This window comes from Macrobrachium nipponense, chromosome 7, assembly GCF_015104395.2.
Source record: "Macrobrachium nipponense isolate FS-2020 chromosome 7, ASM1510439v2, whole genome shotgun sequence".
Classification (NCBI taxonomy): domain Eukaryota; kingdom Metazoa; phylum Arthropoda; class Malacostraca; order Decapoda; family Palaemonidae; genus Macrobrachium; species Macrobrachium nipponense.
Window position 1 is genome coordinate 98,103,073 of NC_061109.1, and position 25,070 is coordinate 98,128,142.

Below are 25,070 nucleotides of genomic sequence, written 5' to 3' on the forward strand. Positions count from 1 at the left end.
AGTGCCAGGTTTCTCTTTCGTTTAGCTGCTTTTAAGAGCAAGTCACTTTCTTTTTCTTTTTGCTGCCCTTCCCAATTGGGGCAGCTCCTCTTGGCATGCCAACTGGGCGTCTAGCAACTGATGTTGGTTGACAAGGTATTTTACCCCTGCCAGCTCCAGACAATTTTAATGATGTTCCAGAAGAATGTAAAAAGCTATTTAGATTATTAGTCGACTTTAGTAGCTTCAATTTCTTCATGAAAAGCTTTACACTATTGCAAGAAGTGTTGTCTCCCAGTGTATGTAGTGTGTCAGAAAAAAGTTCTACTGCTTCTGCAAAAAGGTCACTAGGTGGTGGTTCATCTTTAACCGAGTTGGCAAGTGGATCCATAGCCTCACTGGCCACCTCATTTTCTAGAGGAGGTAGCGACACAGCTTCCACCTTTATGGAAGGAGTAGCAAATATGCTACTGGAATCATCATGTACTTCTTGGAATATTTTAATTCCATCTGAAAAAAATGCAACTGGTGGCAATTCTTCTGTTCCCTTAGCCACTCCTGCTAACCAGTGTCGAATTTCTGGTGTATTATCCAACACTTGAGGTAGATTCATAACAGCAGTCTCACCACAAGCAACTTGGTGCTTGCAGACACTGCCAGTATTGCCACTCACACAATCACACATGCCAATGGCAAGATCTACATTATAATGTACATCCTTTTAGTGTCACTCACTAAACCAATGAATCGAAATTCATCATCCTGGTAACATGTTCTGGGGGGATGGTGGCGATCATTGATTTTTTAATTTTTCTTCGGCATAAGGCCACATCAAGAAGGCGTTGCTTCATGTAGCCATCGTAGATCTCATTCATGAACATGATGAGCTGGCATGTATTGTATGCTTTGCACCTGGAAAAGAGAATCTTAATTTAATAAATTTGTCACTGTAGCAATAAAAAAACACACCATCTAATTAATCATCAGTGCTTCAATGCTACTTTGTATCGAGGTGGTTACATTTTGACAATGCTCATAGCACTGGTAAAACTTATGAGCCAGAACAGTTGGTCTTAACATGCTGGCCCGAGAGGGGCTGGTAAGGGTTGCCAGTTACCCTCACACATGAACTTTCCCTTGCCTGGGATTGAACTAAAGCCCATGGACTGGAAGCTAAGAGCCTTAGCAACACTTGTGCAACATTCCTCACTAATTTTCTGTACTTGTATGATACTCCTTAAATACTCAAATCTCTTTAACTTCATTCTTTCTTCATTCATATATACCTGTTCAAGATAACATCCTTGATGAGACACATGTTGGACTCTGCATAGTTGTTTGTATGATGGCCACGCATGATGTTTCCAGCTCGAAACAGCAGACTCCAATCCTGCTTTCTTTCCATGAGGTTTGCCAAATAGCTGTTTATAAATAAAGACATATTAGATTTCCAAGAGAATATTGTATGGCTTAGCATTTCTGGTGTAGAGAATTTAAATATATATAAACAATCAAATACAAGATTTTTAAGTTGTAGGCCAATGTATATTTTATTATTTTAGTTTGTGGTTTTAATGTATTATGCTGTTATATTACGAAATTTTTTTCAACAATTTTTAAGTTATGATCACCAGATGAGATAATTATGAGACTGACGTGGGCCAACAAACTGTTAACAGGTAACAAATATATATAATGTATGTATACATACAAACTACACCTTTATATGCCTTTGATATGTGAAAAATAGTAAACAATTAAGTCTGCGATGCATGCTTGAATAGTTACAGCCATTAACACTACAGTATTTCTAAATTGCAATAATTCGGCACCAACAGTACCATACCAAACACATTAGATTTTCAACATAGCAATTCTATACTACCATACACATTAGTGGGTTGTATACATAATGCAAAAACAGCATATGGGGCATGGAAACACTGCATCTTCAATACTTGTACTGAATATTTTTGCGAAAAAATTATAAGGCAGAATATAGAGCATAAATACTATAGCTGAAAAAATTATAAGGCAGAATATAGAGCATAAATACTAGATTCATCACAACTACAAATCATTCCAAAAGCTCCCAAGCTGGAAAGCAGAAGGGGCACCCAAACACTTACAAAAGTATTATGCAAGCATAATTTATACAGTATAATTAAAAAGCGTTCAATCAGGCAATACTGCAAAGTACACTTTACCCTTCTGCATGAATCCACGGATGATCAGGGTGATGTAACAAGTCGAATATCTTTCATTTGATGCTCTCTTTTGTGGCAAAAAAAAAGTTTATGTATAATACATTCTATATTATTTACACAAATGATTAAACATATATCAACACAGCATTTGGCAAATATAAAACCAACTCATAAAAAATATTGTAGGAACAGTATATGTATACTGATTAAATATAAATTAATCTTTTTCCTGCTATACTGGGGGTACTGTTGAGCTTCAGAGCTCTGACAAAAAGGTGTCCCATGTTTTTTTCTAAATACCCTCAGCTGAGTCAGCATATAAAAGGGCCCTTGCTACTTGCATAAGTTGTGGACGTTGTTCCTTTTTGATGTTGTGTGACCCATTGCAAAGCCACCTCCAGACCTGAAAGAGCATTATAAAAAGGGAGAAGTGTGAACGTGTGGGATTGAAGAAGCTTTACAAAACAGAATCATCCCGCCCACCTATGTTGTATCTTGGAGGGATATTGGCATGAAATGCAGTACAGGAGTTACAGATATGCACAGGTTAGATGAACAACCTAAGAGGACCAAGTGGAAAGTGAAGATCGGACTCAAACAACAAAATGTAGACGAGACCTGTAGTTGAATAAAACAGTAGATTGTGGTGATACTGTATATGGCATTTTGAAATGTGTTTTTATGTTGTGCACAAGAATATAGCACCAGCTGAAACTAGACTGGCATAAAAAATGGACAAATATCACCCACCATATAAAACGGATCTAGAGGAGGATTTGTATCAAAACCTGTTCCAAAGGATAATTAATTCAATTTAGAGGTGTCTTAATACCCTCTTCTTAAAGGAGTTGTCATAGTCTTAGGAATATTGAAATACAGACAGAATTATATAAAGGATATAGGCAGTACGAGGATAAACATGGGTAGAATGATACACACTTACCTGCTGGAGGACATGGAACACACAAAGGAAAAGCTGAGAGTCCGGCCAGACTGTTCGAAGTGCATTCCGCTCTGCCTCGCTGTTGTCAGTTATGAAGCAGTTTGGATAGTTTTGATAATAAAAAGCACTTTTGTCTAAGACCTTCTTGAGCAGTTGAAAACCTGAAAGAAATTTAATATAAATCTAGCTCTATTCTTCATTTATAAAAACCCAAAATGCTAATTCCTTTTTCATGAAGATTTAATTCACACAAAATGCTAATTCCCTTTTCATGAAGGCTTTACACCCAAAATGCTTGTTAATATTGGAATAAATGCAAGAGATATTTGTTATCATTATTGCAATTTCACTATTATATTAATATGATGGTAAAAATATAAATTCATAAAACTATGTGGTGCACTGTTAGCTATGGTTATAGTTTGATTAATAATTTTACTTAAATATCAATTATGCATACCTTTGGTATAACTCTGTTCAGCTTGGGAAGATGTGAAGATTACACCTAAGGGAAGAGCCCCACAAGGGCCCCCACAGAGAAGTGGAGTCACAGCAGTATTCAACTGGTCGACATGGGTTGTTGTGTCAACAAACACCACTTCACAAGCCTCTCTCATGTTTTTGTGAACTCTGAGCAAAAACTCTGTTACTAAAACAATAATGAAGTTGTCCCCTTCTCTCAGAATTTCAATTATGGTACCTGGATTGTCAGCTGCATATTTTTCAATTTGGGTAAACATACTCTCCCCACCAACACTGCCGTGCTTTTCCTGCCGCCATACATCCCAAAGGTGTTCCATAGCTCGCTGTGTTGGATTTATGGCGTTATTTGCCATATCAATCAAATTTGAAAGCAGTTTTTCTTGATGAAATCTGGAAGCCTGTGCTGCTGTCATTCCTGAAACAGAATATGACAGAAAACTACCATTTGACTTCATAATTATGTGGTACAAAGGAACACTTTACAACAACTATAGTACATTGGATGAGGAAAGCCACCACAAAATCGTAATTCTGCCTTCAAAATAATTAATACTGCCACTGTTACTAACACACTTACCAGTCTTGGAGGACTGTATTAACCATACCTGTCGAGTCAGTAGTAACCGTAGTACTTGTGACTGGTGCCCATCAGTGTCAGGATGTGTTAAAGTACTTTTTAGAAGGGTGGATCCAAATGCGGTGAAAACTGGATCAGCTAGTCCAGTCGATTGTTTCCCCTATCACACTCTGTCCAGTCGGTTGTTTCCCCTATCACACTCTGTCCAGTCGGTTGTTTCTCCTATTACACTCTGTCCATTTAGCACACAAATTATGCACACTACACCCCATGCTCAATATTTTTTATCTGATTTTCCTGTACCTCCAATACATAGGCTAGTCAGTGTAGACCTGACTAAAAGGCTAAATATTTGTTAAGGGAAAAAAAAGGTGTAGTATAAATACGTACCCAGTAAAAGTTTTTCTCACTCCCTTGTGCCGCTGGTCTGCATGTATGCACCGCAGTCTCTTATGGTAAGCCAACCTCTTCGGTGTGTATTTACTCTTATGGATGAAACTCACGCAATTTTTCTTACAATACGTGTCCTTCCATTTCATCGCCTCCTCTTCAGTTTTAACATTTGTTCTTATTACCACCGTGTCTTCCAGGATGATGTTATCAAATCCATCATTTACAAAATCGAGGAACCTCATTGTTGCCATGCTACTTTGAAGTTGAACCAGTACCAACAATCACCAAGTGCAAGATTTTTGTGGTTGAAACATGAAAATGGAATTACACAACTCTCCTTTTATTATGAATGGATGATGATATTAGTACTCAGAGGAATGTGCCTCTGCCTCGGCACCTCCTTTCTGAATAGTTTAGACAATTTTTAGATAAGTTTCAAAAGAAAGATTACAAATGAGTAATAAAAATTATATGAATACAAATATTATTCGTATATGAAACAACACACCACATTATTATGATTAATTCATGTAATTGTCATGGGCAAGGTAACATTCAGGTTCTTTTGTAAAAACATTAACTGCATCTAAACGAACTTTGGCTAGAATGATATTATGAAGAATCTATGAATAATATAATAAAATATGGATATATATCACAATTTCATGTTTACACAACATAAAATTAACAGAAACATAAAATAACGGAGGAAAATGAAGAGGGCAGTATGGTGATGCGAAATGCGTCGTCTGCTAGGAGAGTGAGATATCTCCGCCCACAGTTGCTGTAGGGGCGGAGTCTGGGCGAACGCTGAGCATGATGTTACGATGAATCTATGAATAATATTGATTTATATAGCAAAATACGTACACAGCTATCGTAAAAACGGATATACATCAAATTTCATGTTGACATAACATATTAAAGATAATACCAAGTTAAAACCAGCGAATATCTGGGAGGAGAATGAACATAGCGAGTGAGTAGTACGTAAAGGCAACAGATGGCAGCATCTACGTAGAAGCCTAACATAAATAAAAATGATAAAAAAATAACAAAATAAGCTAATGACTGGGAGAATAATGAAGAGGGCAGTATGTCAAAATGTGTCGTCCATCGTCTGCAAGGAAAGTGAGATCAGCATATTGCAATAGATTTATGAATAATATTGATTTATATAGAAAAATATACACTGCTATCGTAAAATATGGATATAAGTCACAATTTCATGTCAACAAAATAAGCTAATGACGGAAGAGAACGAAGAGGGCAGCATGACGGAGCGAAATGCGTTGTCTGCTAGGGGAGTGAGATATTCGTGTAATTGTCATAAGCATCCATTCACATCGTAAACACTTTCGCTAAAGAACTTTAAGGCTAGCAGCATATTACAATAGATTTATGAATAATATTGATTTATATAGTAAATTATGCATATTGCTATCGAAAAATATGGATATATGTCACAATTTCATGTTTACACAACATAAAAATAATAAAAACACAACAAAATAAGCTAATGACGGAGGAGAACGAAGAGGGCAGCATGACGGAGCGAAATGCGTCGTCTGCTAGGAGAGTGAGATATCTCCGCCCACAGTGCTCTAGGGGAGGAGCCTGGAGGGACCTGGCCGAAACCTCAGTGCAGTCCGGGAATATGCCCCCGGGACCACGGAAATTGAATAACTGCATGGTGTGTCCTGCGATTTGTTTGGGCTCGTTATCTTCCTAAAGGTACGCTATGCAGTTTATAAAGGCAGGAATGTGCACCGGAATTATTCAAGAGAAAGTTGAATAACATTTCACTGGTAAGCAAAGCGTACTGGATTTGATCTAAACTGATTTTGTGCTAATCAGGAAAGTGTCTTGTTCGAGTTGATACACGCCTTCTTCTTTAACATGTAAATTTCCAGCATACTTTTGTAATACGCACAGCGGCGATTTCAGTTTTGCAATCAGAACATGATTAATCTTACATATGCCACTTAATGCAGAGTAATAAAGATCTAGTTCGTTATTGAAAATTCTTAGTAGTAGCCTTACTAGACCTATAGGCTGTTGGTAGTTTCAACAAGTTTCGTCTGTATTTGTTCAGACATTACACAGTCTTAACAGTAGACAGGCCTGTAGAATACTTTCTGTATCATCATTTTTCTCGGTTGCATACAAGTAAGGCTAGTGTTAGAGTTATTGAACAAAATGCTTTTCATCTAAAATTAGTTTCTTAACGAAAATCGAAAACGTCACACTTGGTGAAGGAACTTCTTGAAGACGTAAATAAACCTCAGCGAACAACTTCTGTTATTCGATTCAAAGTAATATCAGCTCTATTTTTCATGAGTATAAATCATTGTTGAAAATGTTTCCACCTGACGATATATCTCATCGATTGGTAATAGCAAGAAAAAGAAGTTTGGTAGTCTAGGATACACCTGCTACGCCTTCCAACTACTCATCTGGTAAGATGATGTAGCCTATCGTTTAAACTGTATTCCAAGATCATCTTAACTTTGGATATTTATAAATAATTTTCCTATGGTAAACGCTATCGAGTCGTTATGCGAGGTAAAGAATTGCCTTTAAGAATGTTAACAGCAAGTAAAAGAATCTTGGCCAAACAAATGCTAGGCCTATATGCAAGTTGATCAGTCAGTTATTTTTATTGTTTTGCCCTTTTAAGAATAATTGCACTCATATAAGCCGAAAGTGCTTTCCTATGGTCGTCCTTATTTAACAATTCTCTTTGAGCATCGTTCCCAATTTCTCAAGCCTTGGAATAGAAAGAAATTTTACTAACCTTGTATGCCGCAGAAGTGGCCAAACAGTCGTTCGCGACCTACTAGTCGATCGCGGCCGCTTGTTTGGTCGATCGCCGTTCCCCACAAAAACACAAGTACACACACACACACTCATATATATATATATATATATATATATATATAATATATATATATATATATATGAGGTAATTGTACTCATGTTTATCGTACTATGGCGCTGTATGAATTTTTTTTCCCACGTAATAGTATGTGAATAAATATGTAGTATGGTAGATCATAACAGTTTCAGTCCTTTGAGTAGATCTCGGTCCAAAAGTCGGGCCACCCCTGTGTATGGTATCGGTTCGCGTACAAGGTACTTTCCTCCCGTATTTGGTTAGAATTCACAACTCTTTACTTCAGCTACAATAGACCTCAGAAGTTGTATATCTTAATATTTCTTACAGTAATGATTATTTTTCCTGTATTGGCACATCTTTTTATAATTAAACGAGAGAAAAAAGCAATGGGCTGCTTCATTGTTTCACAGCAGTTTGATGTACTGGAGTCGGACTAGGTTACGCTCTGCCCGGCCTCGTAGCAGTGAAATGCACCTCATACAATGCGCTGAAGGCATTAATTAGGCTTGATTCGCACTACAGGCCTGGTCGTGCTCCGTTCTCGCTCCAGTCCCGGTCCGGTCCAATAGTGTTGCATAAATTTGAATGGAAGCATTCACACTGGCACTCACGGTCCGCTCTCGCTCCGGTCAGTTCCCACCAAAGATATTTTGACTGGAGCGAGAGGGACTGAATGCCAGTGTGAACACAGTTGCAATGATCCTGCAACTCCTGTTCCACTTTAATGGAGTAGTGCCTCAGTGGCGTGATCGGTATGGTCTTGACATGCCACATCGGTGGCCGTGAGTTCGATTCTCGGGCATTCCATTGAGGTGAGAGAGATGTGTATTTCTGGTGATAGAAGTTCACTCTCGACGTGGTTCGGAAGTCACGTAAAGCCGTTGGTTCCGTTGCTGAAAAACCACTGGTTCCATGCAATGTAAAAACATACAAACAAAAGCTTTAGTGGAGATTTAGCCTTCATATAAGCAAATAGTTTTACCTTTTGTCCCATGAAAATATGGATAATGAAAAGAAAACACCACAATGGGATCATGCAAAAGGTAGGAAAATTATTAAAAAAAAAAAAAAAAGGGTTCCTTTTACTCTCATTATCAGTAAGATGAGGATACAGAGTATGAAATTCTCCTTCACTCTTCCTATCTTGCAACATAGGGTGAACCACAATCTCCTTCTTTTTCGACTTTGCGTTCTTTCTTCGTCATCATCGTCAAGTGCAATAACGATTAATACCAAATTGGCTTGAGAGAAGTGCACATCTTTCCTAGCCGGTGGTGAGACTTCCACTGGCGTTGAGTGAGGATTCTGAGGAACTGTTGGGACTGAGAGCGGAGCTAGAGCAGACGGAAGTCTGAACCGACAAGGACGGAGAGCAGAACAAGAGCGGAGCGCGACCGGAGTGCGAATCAAACCTAAGGTTCTTTGCAGCGTTCCTTCGGTTTCTAGCTGCAACCCCTTTCATTCCTTTTACTGCACCACTGTTCATATTCTCTTTCACCCAACTGCCTTTCCACCCTTTCCTAACAATTGATTCATAGAGCAACAGCGAGCATTTCCTCTTGCTAAACATTTCAGACCTTGCTATTGTCAGTTTCCGTTTCAGTGTTGAATGACCTCATAGGATCCAACGCTTAGAATTTATCGTAAGTCCTATATTATATCTTCTGTCTACGCTTTACCCGGAGATCACTTTTCCGTGTTATTAACTCCCAAAGATTATAACTTTGCACATCAGTATCTCCATTTCCTTTGACTGTCGTAGTTTCAACCATTTCTCTCCTCCGAGCTTCTTAGTTCCAGAGGTCAATTATTCCTCACACCGTTGAACTGTGGAACTTTAGAAGTTCAAGCGAAATTTGCGAAAGTGCAACGCATTACTCCCCTAATACTATTCTTCTTGCATTTTAATACATTTTTATCTATATCTATCTATCTATCTATCTATCTATCTATCTATCTATCTATCTATCTATCTATCTATCTATCTATCTATCTATCTATCTATCTATATATATATATATATATATATATATATATATATATATATAATAACGAGATCGTCAATCTCGTTATCATTTTGGTAGCGATAGGCCAGGAGCAGCCAAAGACAACTGGTAAAATCTCTCTCTCTCTCTCTCTCTCTCATCTCTCTCTCTCTCTCTCTCTCTCTCTCTCTCTCTCGATTCCCAACAGCACTCTCTCTCTCTCTCTTTTCTCTCTCGACATACCTCCCCTCCATTATCTAGGTCATCAAATCAGAGTCGTGAATTACAGAAAATTTGCATTTATTTAAAAGCAAAGTGTCCACTGAATAACTCAGATTCTTAACAGAATGATTAAATGAAATGTTAACTCAAAGTCCAAATAACCCAGATAACCCTCGGTAATTAATCTAACACCAACATTAGTTTGGCCATAACAGATAGCTACAGGCAACATAGTAATTAAGTCAGTACACCATTTCTCCAATGAACAATCCCCACTCTTCTCCAGAAAATAGTTCTCCTCTTCCAGAAACGCCTGTTAGAAGACAGGAGAACATCTGGTAAGCACAAGAGCAAAATCAAAAGATTACATATATAGAATATCTCTGAAATAAATATTCAAATACAATCCAGCCACACTTTGGACAAAATTGATATAATAACACTCACCCATTTCAGCACAGTTGCACTGTCACTAATCAACAAACACTTAGGCAGAGCCATCCTGGCCCTGCTTTCTCTCTGTAATAGTCTTCCCTTCATGGTAACAATACATTTCCTTATGTAGGGGGAAAAGCGCACACATACGTACGAACCCACAATCAATGTTCAGAATGTTCCCGCCCTGAAACTGCTTAAGACCAGTTTCAAAGTCACCTCTACATCAAGCTCTCATGGCGACAGGACGAGGCACTGATTTGCTTGCACGGTTTGCACGCTACGATAAATTGTAGCGATTTGTTGAACACTGAGATAGTAACGATCTATTGGATGATTGAAAGAGCGTTTACATGCAACGATTTTTAATCCAATATTTTTAGTCTTTACTTGACCGTCATGGAAGAAACAAGAGGCGGAAACACTCTGATAGGAACAAAAAGGACCTGGCCTATGCAGAACTAATGAAGAAATACAAAGAGTTTGATCCTTTAGCTGAAAGAAACACTGTTGTCAAAAAAATAAAGAGTATTCGTGGGACTTTATCTTCCACAAACACGGAAAACTCCGATAAAGTTCAATGCATTCGCTTAAGAACTCATGAGGAGTTTGCTTAGAATTCGCCATCACTGTGTATTAAGTTTATATTTCGAATTAGCTCTTGCGCACCAGGACTTCACACTTCAGCAGTCAATCTGAAAATGAGCTAGATTGTAACGATATCCTTTTTTGGGAACCCTTGTTTACACGTTCAAACTTGTCGTTACGATGCATATAGATTTGAGCCTGCTGGCACAACCACTCAATCCAATTCCAACTCCAACAAATCGCTACGATCTCCTGTTTACACGTAACGACAAATTGTAACAACCTTTTCATTTAAATCGCTACAATTTATCATAGCGTGTAAACCGTGCTTTAGACAGCACTCTGAATCACACCACCTCAAAAAAGACATATCAGCATTCCTAAGCTGTCACTCGAACACTGTCTCCAGGGAAGTTAAATTGCTGATTCTCTACATTCTAAGAAATATCATAGCATATCACATTATATATTATTCAAAACATATCATAGCAAATCCCCCTCTTTATGTTACATATATATTTTAATAAATGAGATCTCGTCTTTCTGTATTGCCCTTTACTTCCTCCTCCTTCTCCCTATTGAACACCATATTGTTTAGAAGGTTGAATTTCAAGTGAATGGCGTCTGTGGGCCTATTCCACATGTGTAGGTTTCATCTACCGAATGATAATAGCATTGTTAGTTGTTTTGAACACAAAAGAGGGCAACAAAAGAAGACAGCACTGAACGACGTATTTCCGCGCAGATCTTTAAATTGTAACCTTGAAATGTGCTACGCCATCTGTCTCCTATGTTCTACATTGAAAAGACACACTTAATCGTTGTTTATGTATTGGTTCTCACAACTGAGCCATCCGTTCAGTAGGCGTTTGCAAAAGGAAATATGTTTCATCACGCAATATTGAGTATTTCATGTATTTATGAAAGTACTTTTTATCAGTTTTCTTGCATCAAATATTAAATATATTGGCGCTAATTTAAATATTGACTGTAAAAGTAACGATAAGTAATTTAACTTTAAATAACACTCCGGTCTTAAGACATTAAACTGTATACGATTTGTATTTCTGGTATTCGTTTTGATTTTAATACTCTCAGTACTTTTGCTCACCATTCGAAGTCTTCGAAGGTTTATGACACACACAGGTATATATATATATACATATAATTTTTTTTTGCGATACCTTGATGTAGAATACATTACGACGCATATTTCTTTTCCAGATTTCGTTACTACCAGAACGTCTGCACTGTGTCATACTCCATGGCATGGTGGAAATGGAGCAGATGGGAACGTGAGATTGACTGGATGGCTCTCAATGGGATCAACATGCCCTTGGCATTTACTGGCCAGGAAGCCATCTGGCAACGAGTATATTCCAAACTAGGCGTCACACAAGAGGAACTCGACAACCACTTTGCAGGGCCCGCCTTCTTAGCATGGTAGGCCTAATCCTCCTATACTTTTGTTCTGTATTCATTCTATCTGTGGAGCTCTGCTAGGTAATTCCATATGCCCTGACATATCCATCCAGCCAGACGATATTGGTTGGCTTCTGTTGCAGTTAACGAGGTTTGCTCAGTGAGCAGTTCGCAATATTTTATAATTAAAAGACGCCATTTAGTGGTTCGTGTAAAACTCTACGGATTTTTTTTTTGGCACCACAGTGTCTTGCTTTGTGAATGGTACGTAAAAAGGAAAAAAATTTGCGTTCAATGCCATGGTGATCCACAACAGCCTTAGAGTGTTACAATCTATTTTAATGAACCAGTGCATCGTATGATACCATCATTACTTGTTGGTGCATTTAAACAAAGAGGGCCATACGACAATAAAAGTTACTCCGAGCCGCTTGTTGTTAATTGCTACTGTATATGGTTCCAGTTGAAAGCAACGGAACATCGGTGACTACATCTGTAGCCATGATGAGTTAACTATTCGTCGTGCATGGTGACAGAGAGGGAGAACGGTCATAAAACTTGTAACTTCATCCTTTGAGGCAAATACATATAAAAGGAAGGTTTTCACTTTATGGAACCCCTTCCTTAAGTACGAAGGTAATTAGCTGAAATCCCTGCCTAAAAGTTTAAACACCAAAGTTTAAGTTCATGACAGCCCTCATCGGTCCAAAGCTGACTCTGCTCCTCAGCGGCGTGGTTGGTATGGTATTAGCGTCCCACCTCGGTGGTCCGCGGTTCGATTCCCGGCCATTCCATTGAGGAGTGAGAGATGTGTATTTCTGGTGATAGAAGTTCACTCTCGACGTGGTTCGGAAGTCACGTCAAGCCGTTGGTCCCGTTGCTGAATAACCACTGGTTCCATGCAACGTAAAAGCACCATACAAACAAACAAACAAAGCTGACTCTATTGCCAAAGTGTCTTGCGCACGTAAACATCGAAAAAATTGCATACACTTACACTATATTTTGACCATAGAATTATGAATCCCTTATAAATCTGTAAATAGATGAAATACGTGTTCGGGAAAATTTCTGCATATAAGTGAGCTTACGAATAGGGCTTTGTCCGTAATTTTAGGTTTTGTTTGTGTATGACGTTAACATTCTTTTAGTGCTTTATATACTACTCAAAATTTTCCTTCATAGAACAAAAGTCTTAGACTTAAGGTATTCTTGGACTGACATTTTCTGTGGGTTCCTTTAATTATTCTGATCCTGATTAACCGTAAGATATTAATTGGGAGGATTACCATAGATCTGATCACATCCGAGTTGAATTAGGAATGATTGATAGATATTAAGGTGACTTCAGTCTTAACCTACTTAAGGCGACTTGTGTATTATTTTATTAACTGTCTTCAAAGGCGCTCCCTGAAAAGAAGTCGACATTATAACTGGATTTCACGTTCCTTTTGAATCCATTTATTTACTATGCCCTCCGTATACACACACACACACACACACACACACACACACACACACACACACACACACATACACACACACACACATATATATATATATATATATATATATATATATTATATATATGAACCTCTTTATTACTGTATGTACTTCGTCACTGCAACTGTTAATAGTACTTACATTGTGTGTCCCATATCAGGCTGGCACAAGGAGTGTTCTTACAGGCTGCACGCCTGGCAAAAAATGATACGGACAAAATACGTTTTCCATTGCATCGTTTGGTGCTAAAGCCAACGAGAAGCTGCGGCTACCGAGTACGTTGTCCGTTGATTGTAACTGCGAATAGGCAGACAAAAAAAAAGATGTTTGCTATGTTTTTCTGTACGTCCAGATCTATGTGCTGTCATTATCAAATACAGTGTATTTTTTCTGTATTTTAACGAGATCCAGCAATGTTAATAGCTTGGAATTACCGATGGTAGTTTGTTCAGACAGACAGAAGAAATCAAGATGCATGGGCCTTTGTGGCTAGGTGGCCACTTGACTCCAGGCCCCCCCCTCCTCCCTTTGAAATCCTGGAAAAAAGTATATATATATATATATATATATATATATATATATATATATATATATATATAAAGATATATGCCACGAAGGAAAATAAACGAACCGAGTATTCGTGAGACCTTTCGACGTCCAAACGTCCTTTACTAAGCAGATGAACTGACATACATGAGGAAAAAGACAAAACAAGAAGATTCGTATAACTGACAGATAGGGATTATAAAGAGATTAGTACCTAGAATCCGACACACCTGAAGGATGAGTAACCTCCCCAAACAAGCATAAACAATGGGTGCAATTCAAAGTTTAAGACAATCATCTCAGATACAAGGACAAAACAATTTAAGGATTATAGGTGACAGCTATTCAGAACTTTGGTAAACAAAACCATATTCACAATACATATTCACAATACATGTTAGACATACATTACAACGAAGATAACTCTAAGGCAACTAATTTTTATTCAAGTCTGTAATTATATCTTTGAGGTCATTCTTAAACATGTTACAAATACAAGGGTCTAAATGAAAAAGGCCACGACTAACATTGAAATTACAATGAAAAGTAAGTTGTATTAAAGCAGATTCTAAAAGATTTCGTGATAAGACATCTCTTGACCTTGCAATTACTGAACTACCAACCCAATTTATTCGGTGGTTGTTTTCACTTAAATGAATGAATATTGCATTAGATGTTTGCCCAGTTTTTACAGAAATAGTTTATGCTGGCTTAGCCTTACTTCTAGGCCCTTGCTAGGCTTTCCGAAATGAGGGACAATCCATACATGGAATTTTACATATTATGTTGTTGCTTTCTCTGTGGAAATTTTTTATTAACATTCCTTTTAGTGTGTTATTATAGGAATAAACAAGGATGACATTAAAAGCTTTAATGGTTTCAAATCCGTTAAAATAAGGCAAACTGAGAATGTTCCTAGAATTTTCTTTCTGCGTGTTACTTACACTATAAAACTTTTTGTGGGCTTTATTATAACAAATATCTAATGTATGTGAAGGTTAGCATAAATATTTCCCTATTTTTCTAATGTATTCAATTTCTTGATCCAAATATTGTTGACTGACAATGCGCAATGCTCGTAAAAACATAGACGAAAAAAATTGATATTTTTATGTTGAGATGGTGGCCTGAGAAGAAATGAATATAGGTTAAGTTGTTGGTCGGTTTCCTATAAATACTGAATTTACATTGAGATAGTTCTCTATGTATCAAAAGATACATCAAAACGTTAGTTTTGATGTATGTTCTCTTTTTACTAAGTCCCTATAGACTCCATTTTAGAATATCTTAGTAATGAACTAACTCAGCATGAATTACCTCTACCCATAAGTCACATTATTTCACTCACGAGTTTGTGCATTTGTGATTGTAAGATTATATTCAATGGTGAATTTTATCAACAAATATTTGGCATGGCAATGGGAAATCCTTTATCAACACTACTCTCAAACTTGTACATGGAATTCTTTGAAAAACGCTCCTTACCTAATATCATTTATATTCCTGTAAAGTGGTTTCGTTATGTTGATATTTTAGCTGTTCTGCCTGTCGGTATTGATGCAAATGATTTACTCTCTAAATTAAATAACCAGGTACCATCGATTAAGTTTACTCTAGAATTAGAAAAAGACAATAGCCTCCCTTTCTTAGATGTTTTGATACATAGCGAACCATCTCAATGTAAATTCAGTATTTATGTAAGTGTTTACATAATAAAAATATGGAATGTTAGTCCATATATATAAAGTCTAAAACTAAAGAGGTCAACCAGATTGCTTGCAGGAATGTGATCAGACTAGAGACGCTAAAGATGAAACGTATACATAAGTATGTAAGCTAAGATAACATGCCGTCCACCTGTAGTCATTCAATTGTTATTTTAAAACATTTAGTACCCAAGCTTCCCTGCTTGAGACAACTACCCCCGACCTATTATTCAAACGGCCTACGTGATCTGTAGCGTGTCTCATTTGATTGTGTGTTCGTATGAAACTATGTCATCTGATAGTATGTTCATATGTTCGAACTACTGTCTGTTCCTTCATAACTTGTAACAGAGATGGTAGACAGGCAGAACAGAGTTAGCTATCGTCATTAGAAGACCTGTACCTCTTTACCTAAGCTTTATCATGTAGAGGAATAGGATTAGCCATCATCATTGGCAGAAGCGATCAAGCTATCGTCATAGAAGACTTGTACGATCATACCTGATCTTCATCATGTAAAACTTCAGAAGAATATACTATTTGTTTTTATACCTTGTGTTTCCTACAAGAAACCTCACCGAACCATGAGTTTAACACATCGTCGTAAAGATAATACCGACTTCGTAAGTGATCTTCAAAACCCCAGACACTCCATTGAAGATGGAAGTGCAATACCAACCGACTTAGAGTAAGTTTATCGCTAGTCTAACATTACCTCATAGGGCGCCTTATCATACAAGGCACAAGCCCTAATAATTTGGTGGTCAGCGGACCAAGAAGAACTCTACAACGTCCTACGAAGAAAAAAACAGAATAATAAAAATAAACATGAAGTTCAACGACGACGAAAGCAGCAGATTCTTCAAGCAACCTAGTATCATCATTAGTGAGCGACTTCAGAAAACAACAAGATTCGTCAAGCAACTTAGTATCATCGTTATGAATAACTTCAAGAAAACAAAACGACGTGTCCTTTTCCTACGGCAACGGAAGCTTCGTCTCTCATTAGAATCATTCAAGAAAAACATCGTTAGTGAGCGTTTCCGGCACTGCAAGAAACAAACCGAACGCGTCCTGCAGCATCGGATTTTCAAGGCGCGAATCATCGAAACAACGCGCACGGGGGAAACTGAAGCCAAACCAGGTCGTCCGCTAAATAGAGAAGGAGGACAAGGCCGTGTGTCGTTATCGGAACACCGTGACTTCCCACAAAAGCAAGCTAAGTACAATTCTTTATTGCATTTGGAGTAACTTTGAGGTGTTTCCTTTGCATGGTCGAATTTCGTTATTCCTGTGGACTTGAAGTTACAGAGACATTCTTAATCCTTGACTTTTTTTTACAGAAATTATCTATTCATCTTGAGATTTCGCTACTGCGAGTTTTTATCTTTGAGTGTCCCTGTTTCCAGAAGTTCTACTGAAATATCATAATCATATACTATGTTAATTTTATCATTTTGGTGATTATTTTAATCCTTACGTAACAAATCATATTAAACAGTGAATATGCGTTTACGCAGTGGACGTCTGTATTTATACAGATGCATGGATAGGGTCGTTAAGCACCGTAGTGATTAGAAAAAACACACAAAAACAAGTGGAACACCCGTACAAATCAAGATAATTAGAGGTAACACTATTTCGGGTCATGACAATAAATGCTCCTTTGCAAGTCCCGATCGCAGTTTTTAGCCTTGAGTTTTTTTTGAGTTATATAAAATATCGAACCTCAATGACTCAACTCAACTTTAAAATATGGCTGGATTGCAAGGAATAACATGTCTGTAAAAAAAACTTTCATCAGGCTAAATGCGCTGACCAGGATCCCTCACTATTTCAAATTTTAGCAAAGAATGAAGTACAAACAGTTAAAATTGTATGCAGTAGTGATAACTTGTCTTATTAGTAATCGCTCAGTTTCCTAATAGTTCATCATTCATTGCTTTATACGTAACCAGCAACATAATGCTAAAAACACACAATACGTTGCCGATGGTAATAAAGAGAAGGATCCTAATTATTACAAAAAGAAATAGAAACAGTAGCCCCGTTCAGATCAAAAACAAGCAACTCGGTGACTGTGTCACCTAGTCAAGCGGTCAAGGTTAGTTAAAAAATCTGCCAAGTTTTTCAAAGCGAAGCAAATTCCACACAATAAGCGACTCTAGCAGAGTGGGGAAAAGCGATGTGGTTCATACATACCGATATCATTTTGAACTAAAAGGATTTTTCCTATGCATCACACGACAGTATCAAGTAAATCAGAGCAGGTTCTAGTAATTTTAATACATTAAGTTATAATAAATACTGGTGGATTAAGCCCGACTGTACGCGCCGTAAAAATTAGAATATCTATTTATTCCATTTTAGTACAATTAATTACCAGTATTTACGGACTCACCGTCTGTTGTTCGAACTTCCCTAATGAGAAGTCCGATAAGCGAGCGTTTACAGATACCTCTATAGTTATAAAAAACGTTGATCTGTATGTAGTGTAATTGTAAGATCCATCTAGGGGTATACAAAATATTATCTTACATCCTGCAAAATAAGGGCGTGTTTATCAAAGGAAAATCCTATAAACCTTCAAACATATTAAAATCCGTTTGAACAAAAATGAGACAGTTAATCAAATAATAACTTATATAAAGGAACTATACATTTGTCTCATAAATCGTAACATTGTTCAAATGACCCAACAGAATTCTCCACAACCGCAGTCGTTACTTTTGCACGCAAAAATCTCGAGAAGCATGCACCCTCGAATGTCTTAGTGCGTGTAAAAAGACTTTGCTGGGAAATGAAATTTTTAATCCTTCCCGACACTCTGAAATATAACGATTTCCGCGAACAAAGCCCTAAAAGTATACATATCGTGGATACGGAAGTTATAAATATCGCATTTTTTATTGTTGCAATTTTTAAATCACGTCCAACCAGTCGTGGATGAATCTCTCTGATAATCTATCTAAAGTAATATCCGTAAAGTCATTCAAGCAGAGGTGATTCAGCAGAAATTTTTTTTATCTTTTACCTGAATACCAGGAAGTTTCTCCACTGGCGAGTGATCTCTGGAAAAAACGGATGTAATTTAACACAAATACGGTCTAAGGACAAACATAAAGCTATTTACGTACCTTCGTATAGATTCTCAATGAAATTTCAAAATAGAGATAAATGACGAAGTTGAAAAATGTTAGTAATAGGAGTCATTAGGAAATCAAATAGCCCATATAATTTTTCCCTCAAACGTCATGCCATAAAAGATCGGACTGGCGTATCTGCGCAGATTACTGTCGCTTAAACAAGGAAACGACTTCCGATAGTTTTTCCAGTGCGATGTACCGACGACATCTTATCTCTGTTAGGTTAGAATAATTTTTTTTTTCACCAACTTGGACTTACTTAAAGGCTTTTACCTGATACCATTACCTAAGTGATTGTACCTCATATACCGTTTTCAGCACACTCAGGGACATTATCAATTTTTACATATGCCTCTGGCTTACGTTGCGCCCCAATTACAATATGTTTGGAGATTTTTAGGGGATACCCTACATGCCTATATGGATGATCTTGTAATCTTTTCTAATACCTTAGAAGACATTCACATAAAGTAGAGCTAGCTACAGAGACAAAGACAAATAATCTCAGAGTAAAATATCTAAATGAGAGTTTTTAAAACCGAACATGTTTATCTAGGTTTTATGTGTCTGGTCAAGGTCTTAAAAGTAGTCCATGGTAATAAGGTGTCGGCTATTCATAACTTTCCGGTACTTATTAACACGTAAAAGGGGGATACAGCACTTTTGCGCTGTAGTGGGTATTACAATCGTATGTAAATATGTAACTCTTCAATCATGACAGCTCCTTTAACAGATCTTACGAAGAAGAGCGTAGATTGATTATGGTCTAAAAAAAGCATCAACAGGCGTTCGATATCTTAAAAGCGGAAAATGCAGCTTACCTAACTTAAAAATCCCTGATTTAAATAAGGAGTTTTTTTTTATTGCAACAGACTCCTCAAACCAAGGGGTAAGAGGGGTATTACTTCAGTCATATGATAAACAGTTCTTCCCTATAGCTTTTTATTCACGTAAACTAAAGCCCTCTGAAAGTAAATATGCAGTAATAGGCAAGGAAGGGCTAGGTATCTTTAACACTAGTACATTTTAAGTTCATAATCTATGGCTATCCTGATAAAGTCCTTACTGAACATGAGTCCTTTACCGAGTTTTTCAAAGGCTTTAATCACAGTCCAAAAGGAACTCGGTGACAAATGATCATTCAGGTCTTTGGAGCCAAGATAAGATATCTACCTGGGAAAGCAAATATCATAGCTGACGCATATCCCGCAATCCCGCACCATACCGCAAGAACCATTAATTAGACTAAAAAATATAGAAACATCCGTACCTATTGTTAAACCCGTATCTAAACAAGAAAATTCCTTAACCCAAGAGATCGCGAGCATTGAATATCTGGGTCGGAGCGCAGAACTGTTACAAACTGAACAAAGCAAGAGTCAACAGACATAACCCCAAACAATAAACACACTTCGAAACGGAAACAGGGTCAGTGGCTAAGCAAAAACAATAAACACTTTTGAGCAGAAACCCATAAAGCAAAAGTACATTTAAAGTATGTGGTATCAGAATAATGTAAGTCAAATGTAATATTATATGTAGGTCTGTGACGAGGAAAACCCGAAGAACACAGCAGAGGACTAACGACCAGGTAGTAATAATAAATCTCTTTCATACCAATCGTCATAAACTGGTTGCATCCCGTCATCCAGGGTTCCCTCCTATGTCACAGAAAGCCAAATCACTATTTTACTGGCCATACAATGCTTACAGATATAAAACAAAAAAAGCACATAACTGATTGTAACACGTGTCATGAAAACAAGGGACACACTAAGACACCTGTCAGTTTAGGAGCCTATCCTGTGCCAAATCAATCCTTGAAAGAATATACGTAGAATTATTAACAGAATTACGAGTCTGACAGAGGGAATAAACACTTCTTAGTGTTAATAGTTCCTTGACACGTTATATAGAATTAATAGCACTAAAAACAAACACCGCAATTGAGTGCGTTAGGAATATTTATGAGTGCTAAATCAGTAAATATGGAATTCAACACATAATAATCTGTGACTCGGGTGGTGTAAATCAATAATAATCTCCTTAACACGTTGTGTGAATTCCTTTCCATTAAGAAAACCAATAATATATTTGATCACCCAGAGTCAATCGGTTTTGGTAGAATAACGGATAATTAAATAGGAAGTGTCAATGTCTTACGAGTTACAACTCGTGATATTGGATCCGACCGGATTATAGCGGTTCTCGCGGTTTTAAATACCTTTATCATTTATATCTTGTATCTATAGAATTTATGCCGCAAGTAGCCTTATACGGTACGCCGCTAGAACACTTTTCCACATATTCAAGCCAACCATTAATTTATCAAATATATATAAAAAAATATATAAATAAATAAATATAAAAAAATAAGATAAATATGGATACAAGTGGAGTCAATATAATACACTCCGTAAGAAGTCGGAAGGGTTACACAAATTATAATAAAAAGGAATCACGATAAAATCAATAAGCAAAACGTAACCATAGATAATTAAATATCCAAATATATATGCGTAAAGATTTGAACTCTAACTAACGCTTTAGTAATGACAAATAAGCTAAAAGTTCAAACACATATCCAAAATCTACTGACATATTGTCCTGTCCCGTGATTTATATTCGTAGTCAATGAAAAAAAAAAAAAAAAAAAATAAATAAATAAATAAATAAACTATAATAAATAAAATAAATAAAATAAAATAAAAGAATTTTGATTTTAAAGTCAGAAGTCTAGAAGTGAAAATGTTTATCTATGGAATAATCCTATATGAATCTTATACAGGGCTAATAATATATATAGAATTTGTATGGAAACCTTTTTCATATAGTTTGAATAAGGAATATTTATTTAACATAATGCCAACATGAAACTAATATAGTTCAATTTTGGTACTGTTGTTTTTTTTTTTCAGACATTCTTCTCATGCGGGTGGAGAAATTAAAACACTAAAATATCATTTGAAAATACTAAGTCGTATCTCTTACAGCAAGTAACGTAACTCTTAGCTGGCTGAGAGCAATCTCCTGCCAAGTGACGACGTCATCATTGCCGTATCAGCATTTGTTCCTTTTAACCTCAATAATCTGCTTACACAGGCTTCATCTGTGTGTCGTCTCTGCTTGCAAAAGCAGATTGACTGGAGAAAGGAATGCTTAGTTCATGAACTTCACATGTGGTTTCATAGGTCACATGACAGGCCACATAACATATTCTTATCCGTGTGTGTAATGCAATTAGTAAGGACTTGTAATCATTTTAAAATTAATGAACAATATAAGCAAATAGAATTTCTATAACAACAAAATGAATTAATTTTTTTTTCTGAACCTCATAGACAATTAGAGTCAATAATTCAGCTTATGACATGGTAAACGGACATTTAGAATTATCAAGTTGTGGATAAGAAATATTTCTTGCAACATTAGCCTATTACAATTCAAGTAAATCACATTCATGGGAAAATGTCACATTTTCTCTTGGAAAACCCAAAGTTTATATAGAAATTAGTTACATAGTGGGTTTTTTTCGTTGCATCTCCTACCTATTAATAATGTTTTAAAAAGTTAACCTCAGAGGATGCGCACGAGAAAATTGAATATGAACTTTTGTTAGGGCACATAGAATCATGATTAATCTTCTCTTTGACTCTTATGTTGCCTGGCAATCTTACAATTAGCTCCGTTTTCCACTTCTTTGTCTAGTAAAACTTACTACCAGTAATATCGAATTTTCTTTGAGATTCGTAATGATATCTATTTATTTTTTATAATTCTGGATATTTTTACAAGTCATCATAGACCTGGATAGGTTCACTCATTGTTAATGCCATGGATAAAAAAGTTTGTACAGCGGACTCTTTTGAATTCCGAAATATCAGCGAATTCATGTGGGTTAAGTCTGGTCTAAATGGCTCTCTTCCCTCCCCTGTATTTGGATGTTGTCTGAATTTACTTTGCCCTTGTGACAAGTATAATTTAACTTGCAGGCTGATTAATGGAACCTGGTTACAGTATCCTGCAGTACGAGAGTTTCACATCGCAACTTAAAAAAACAAAAAATCGTTCATCGCAGCGGACGACTACAGTCAAGTAACAACCGCCTACAATGTGAAAGGAATTTCATGGACTTCTTCGACCGACCCCGTATCTCGTCGTTAATCTCGTTTTAATGCGGAATGCTCCGGCGGCTGTCGGAATTCGACTACAAAAGGGACATACTTCCGACAATTACGACCCGAAGGATATTCAACTCTACTTTGCTGGCGAAGGACTCGTGCTGGGATGATCTATTCATCGCGAACGTAATCGTGTAGCTTAGGATGCAGAGAATAAGTATGAGCGCATAGAACGTTGGACCCGCCCAGGCAAATTTTCCCCTTGTTTTAACCATTGAAAAAAGGCCGTTTCAATTGCTAAAGGTGTTGTCTGGAACTGTGTAATGGACGAAAAGTTGTTCGAAAGCTAGTTAAAAGTGAAGTAGTATAACCTCGGCCATGTATCCTATATATATAAAGGTATCATGTATCCTATATATATAAAAGTATCATGTATCCTATATATAATTGATCATAAATAACAGAATCGAAATATATTTTTTGCGTGTACGCACTAGGAATCTATATATAAATGATCATAAATAACGGAATCGAAATATATCTTTGCGTGTACGCAATAGGAATCTATTTAAAGTGCACATATTAATCATAATTATATGAATCCATATACATATGTATAAACAAATCAGGTAGCCTATAATCAATCTGTTACCTTATATCTTACCATTATCTGCAGTTATTTATGAGTTAATATATGAATTAATGAATCAGATATATAACATTTAGCATAAAAATCAACGAATCAATCAGCATAAACATTAATAACTTTATCAATTCATATATGAAATTTTTTTATCAGTTAAAATATGATTTTTATCATGTTAATCTTCATTCTATGCAATTATCAGAGTACATTAGTATTTTCTGTAGCATAAGTATCTTAAAGAGATGAAGTGAAAAACTGTATCATTATATATCATGTGATCACTATTATTTACCAATATCATTGTTTTATATTTATTACTTGAATCAATTCATGTACACCATGAATTTTTATTTACTTATATATATATATATTCACATAGTGTCTGTATCACACTCCTATAAGTCAAATGCAAGTCAAGTTTGAGTAATATTCAGTAGCTGGTTTTGGTAGCTGACCGAGCTAATGTAAGTGTTTACATAATAAAAAATATGGAAGTTAGTCCATATATAATAAAAGTCTAAAACTAAAGAGGTCAACCAGATTGCTTGCAGGAATGTGATCAGACTAGAGACGCTAAAGATGACGTATACAATAAGTATGTAAGCTAAGATAACATGCCGTCACCTGTAGTCATTCAATTGTTTATAAACATTAGTCCAAGCTCCCTGCTTGAGACAACTACCCCCGACCTATTATTCAAACGGCCTACGTGATCTGTAGCGTGTCTCATTTGATTGTGTGTTCGTATGAAACTATGTCATCTGATAGTATGTTCATATGTTCGAACTACTGTCTGTTCCTTCATAACTTGTAACAGAGATGGTAGACAGGCAGAACAGAGTTAGCTATCATCATTAGAAGACCTGTACCTCTTTACCTAAGCTTTATCATGTAGAGGAATAGGATTAGCCATCATCCATTGGCAGAAGCGATCAAGCTATCGTCATAGAAAGACTTTGTATAACGATCATACCTGATCTTCATCATGTAAAAACTTCAGAAGAATATACTATTTTTATACCTTGTGTTTTCTACAAGAACCTCACCAACCATGAGTTTAACACATCGTCGTAAAGATAATACCGACTTCGTAAGTGATCTACAAACCCCAGACACTCCATTGAAGATGGAAGTGCAATACCAACCGACTTAGCGTAAGTTTATCGCTAGTCTAACATTACCTCATAGGGCGCCTTATCATACAAGGCACAAGCCCTAATATTTATAGGAAAACCGACCAACAACTTACCTATGTCATTTCTTCTCAGG

General features: G+C 36.6%; 2 protein-coding genes and 1 long non-coding RNA gene across 5 annotated transcripts in view; 1 reads left to right on the plus strand and 2 right to left on the minus strand.

Moving 5' to 3' along the window:
- Window positions 1-25,070, plus strand: part of LOC135217328 (alpha-N-acetylglucosaminidase-like) — a 266,886-nt gene that overhangs the window by 39,478 nt on the left and 202,338 nt on the right. The gene's annotated exons all lie outside the window — the stretch shown is intronic.
- LOC135217179 (uncharacterized) lies at window positions 746-2,255 on the minus strand. Its single transcript, XR_010315073.1, has 3 exons — window positions 2,187-2,255; window positions 1,266-1,400; window positions 746-891 (listed from the first exon to the last, which is right to left on the minus strand). It is a non-coding gene; the product is annotated as an uncharacterized LOC135217179 (long non-coding RNA).
- LOC135217219 (uncharacterized) lies at window positions 2,479-7,465 on the minus strand. Its single transcript, XM_064252949.1, has 4 exons — window positions 7,380-7,465; window positions 3,590-4,027; window positions 3,130-3,290; window positions 2,479-2,589 (listed from the first exon to the last, which is right to left on the minus strand). The coding sequence occupies exons 2-4, from the start codon at window positions 4,023-4,025 to the stop codon at window positions 2,479-2,481; spliced, it is 708 nt and encodes a 235-aa protein (XP_064109019.1). The 5' UTR covers window positions 4,026-4,027; window positions 7,380-7,465.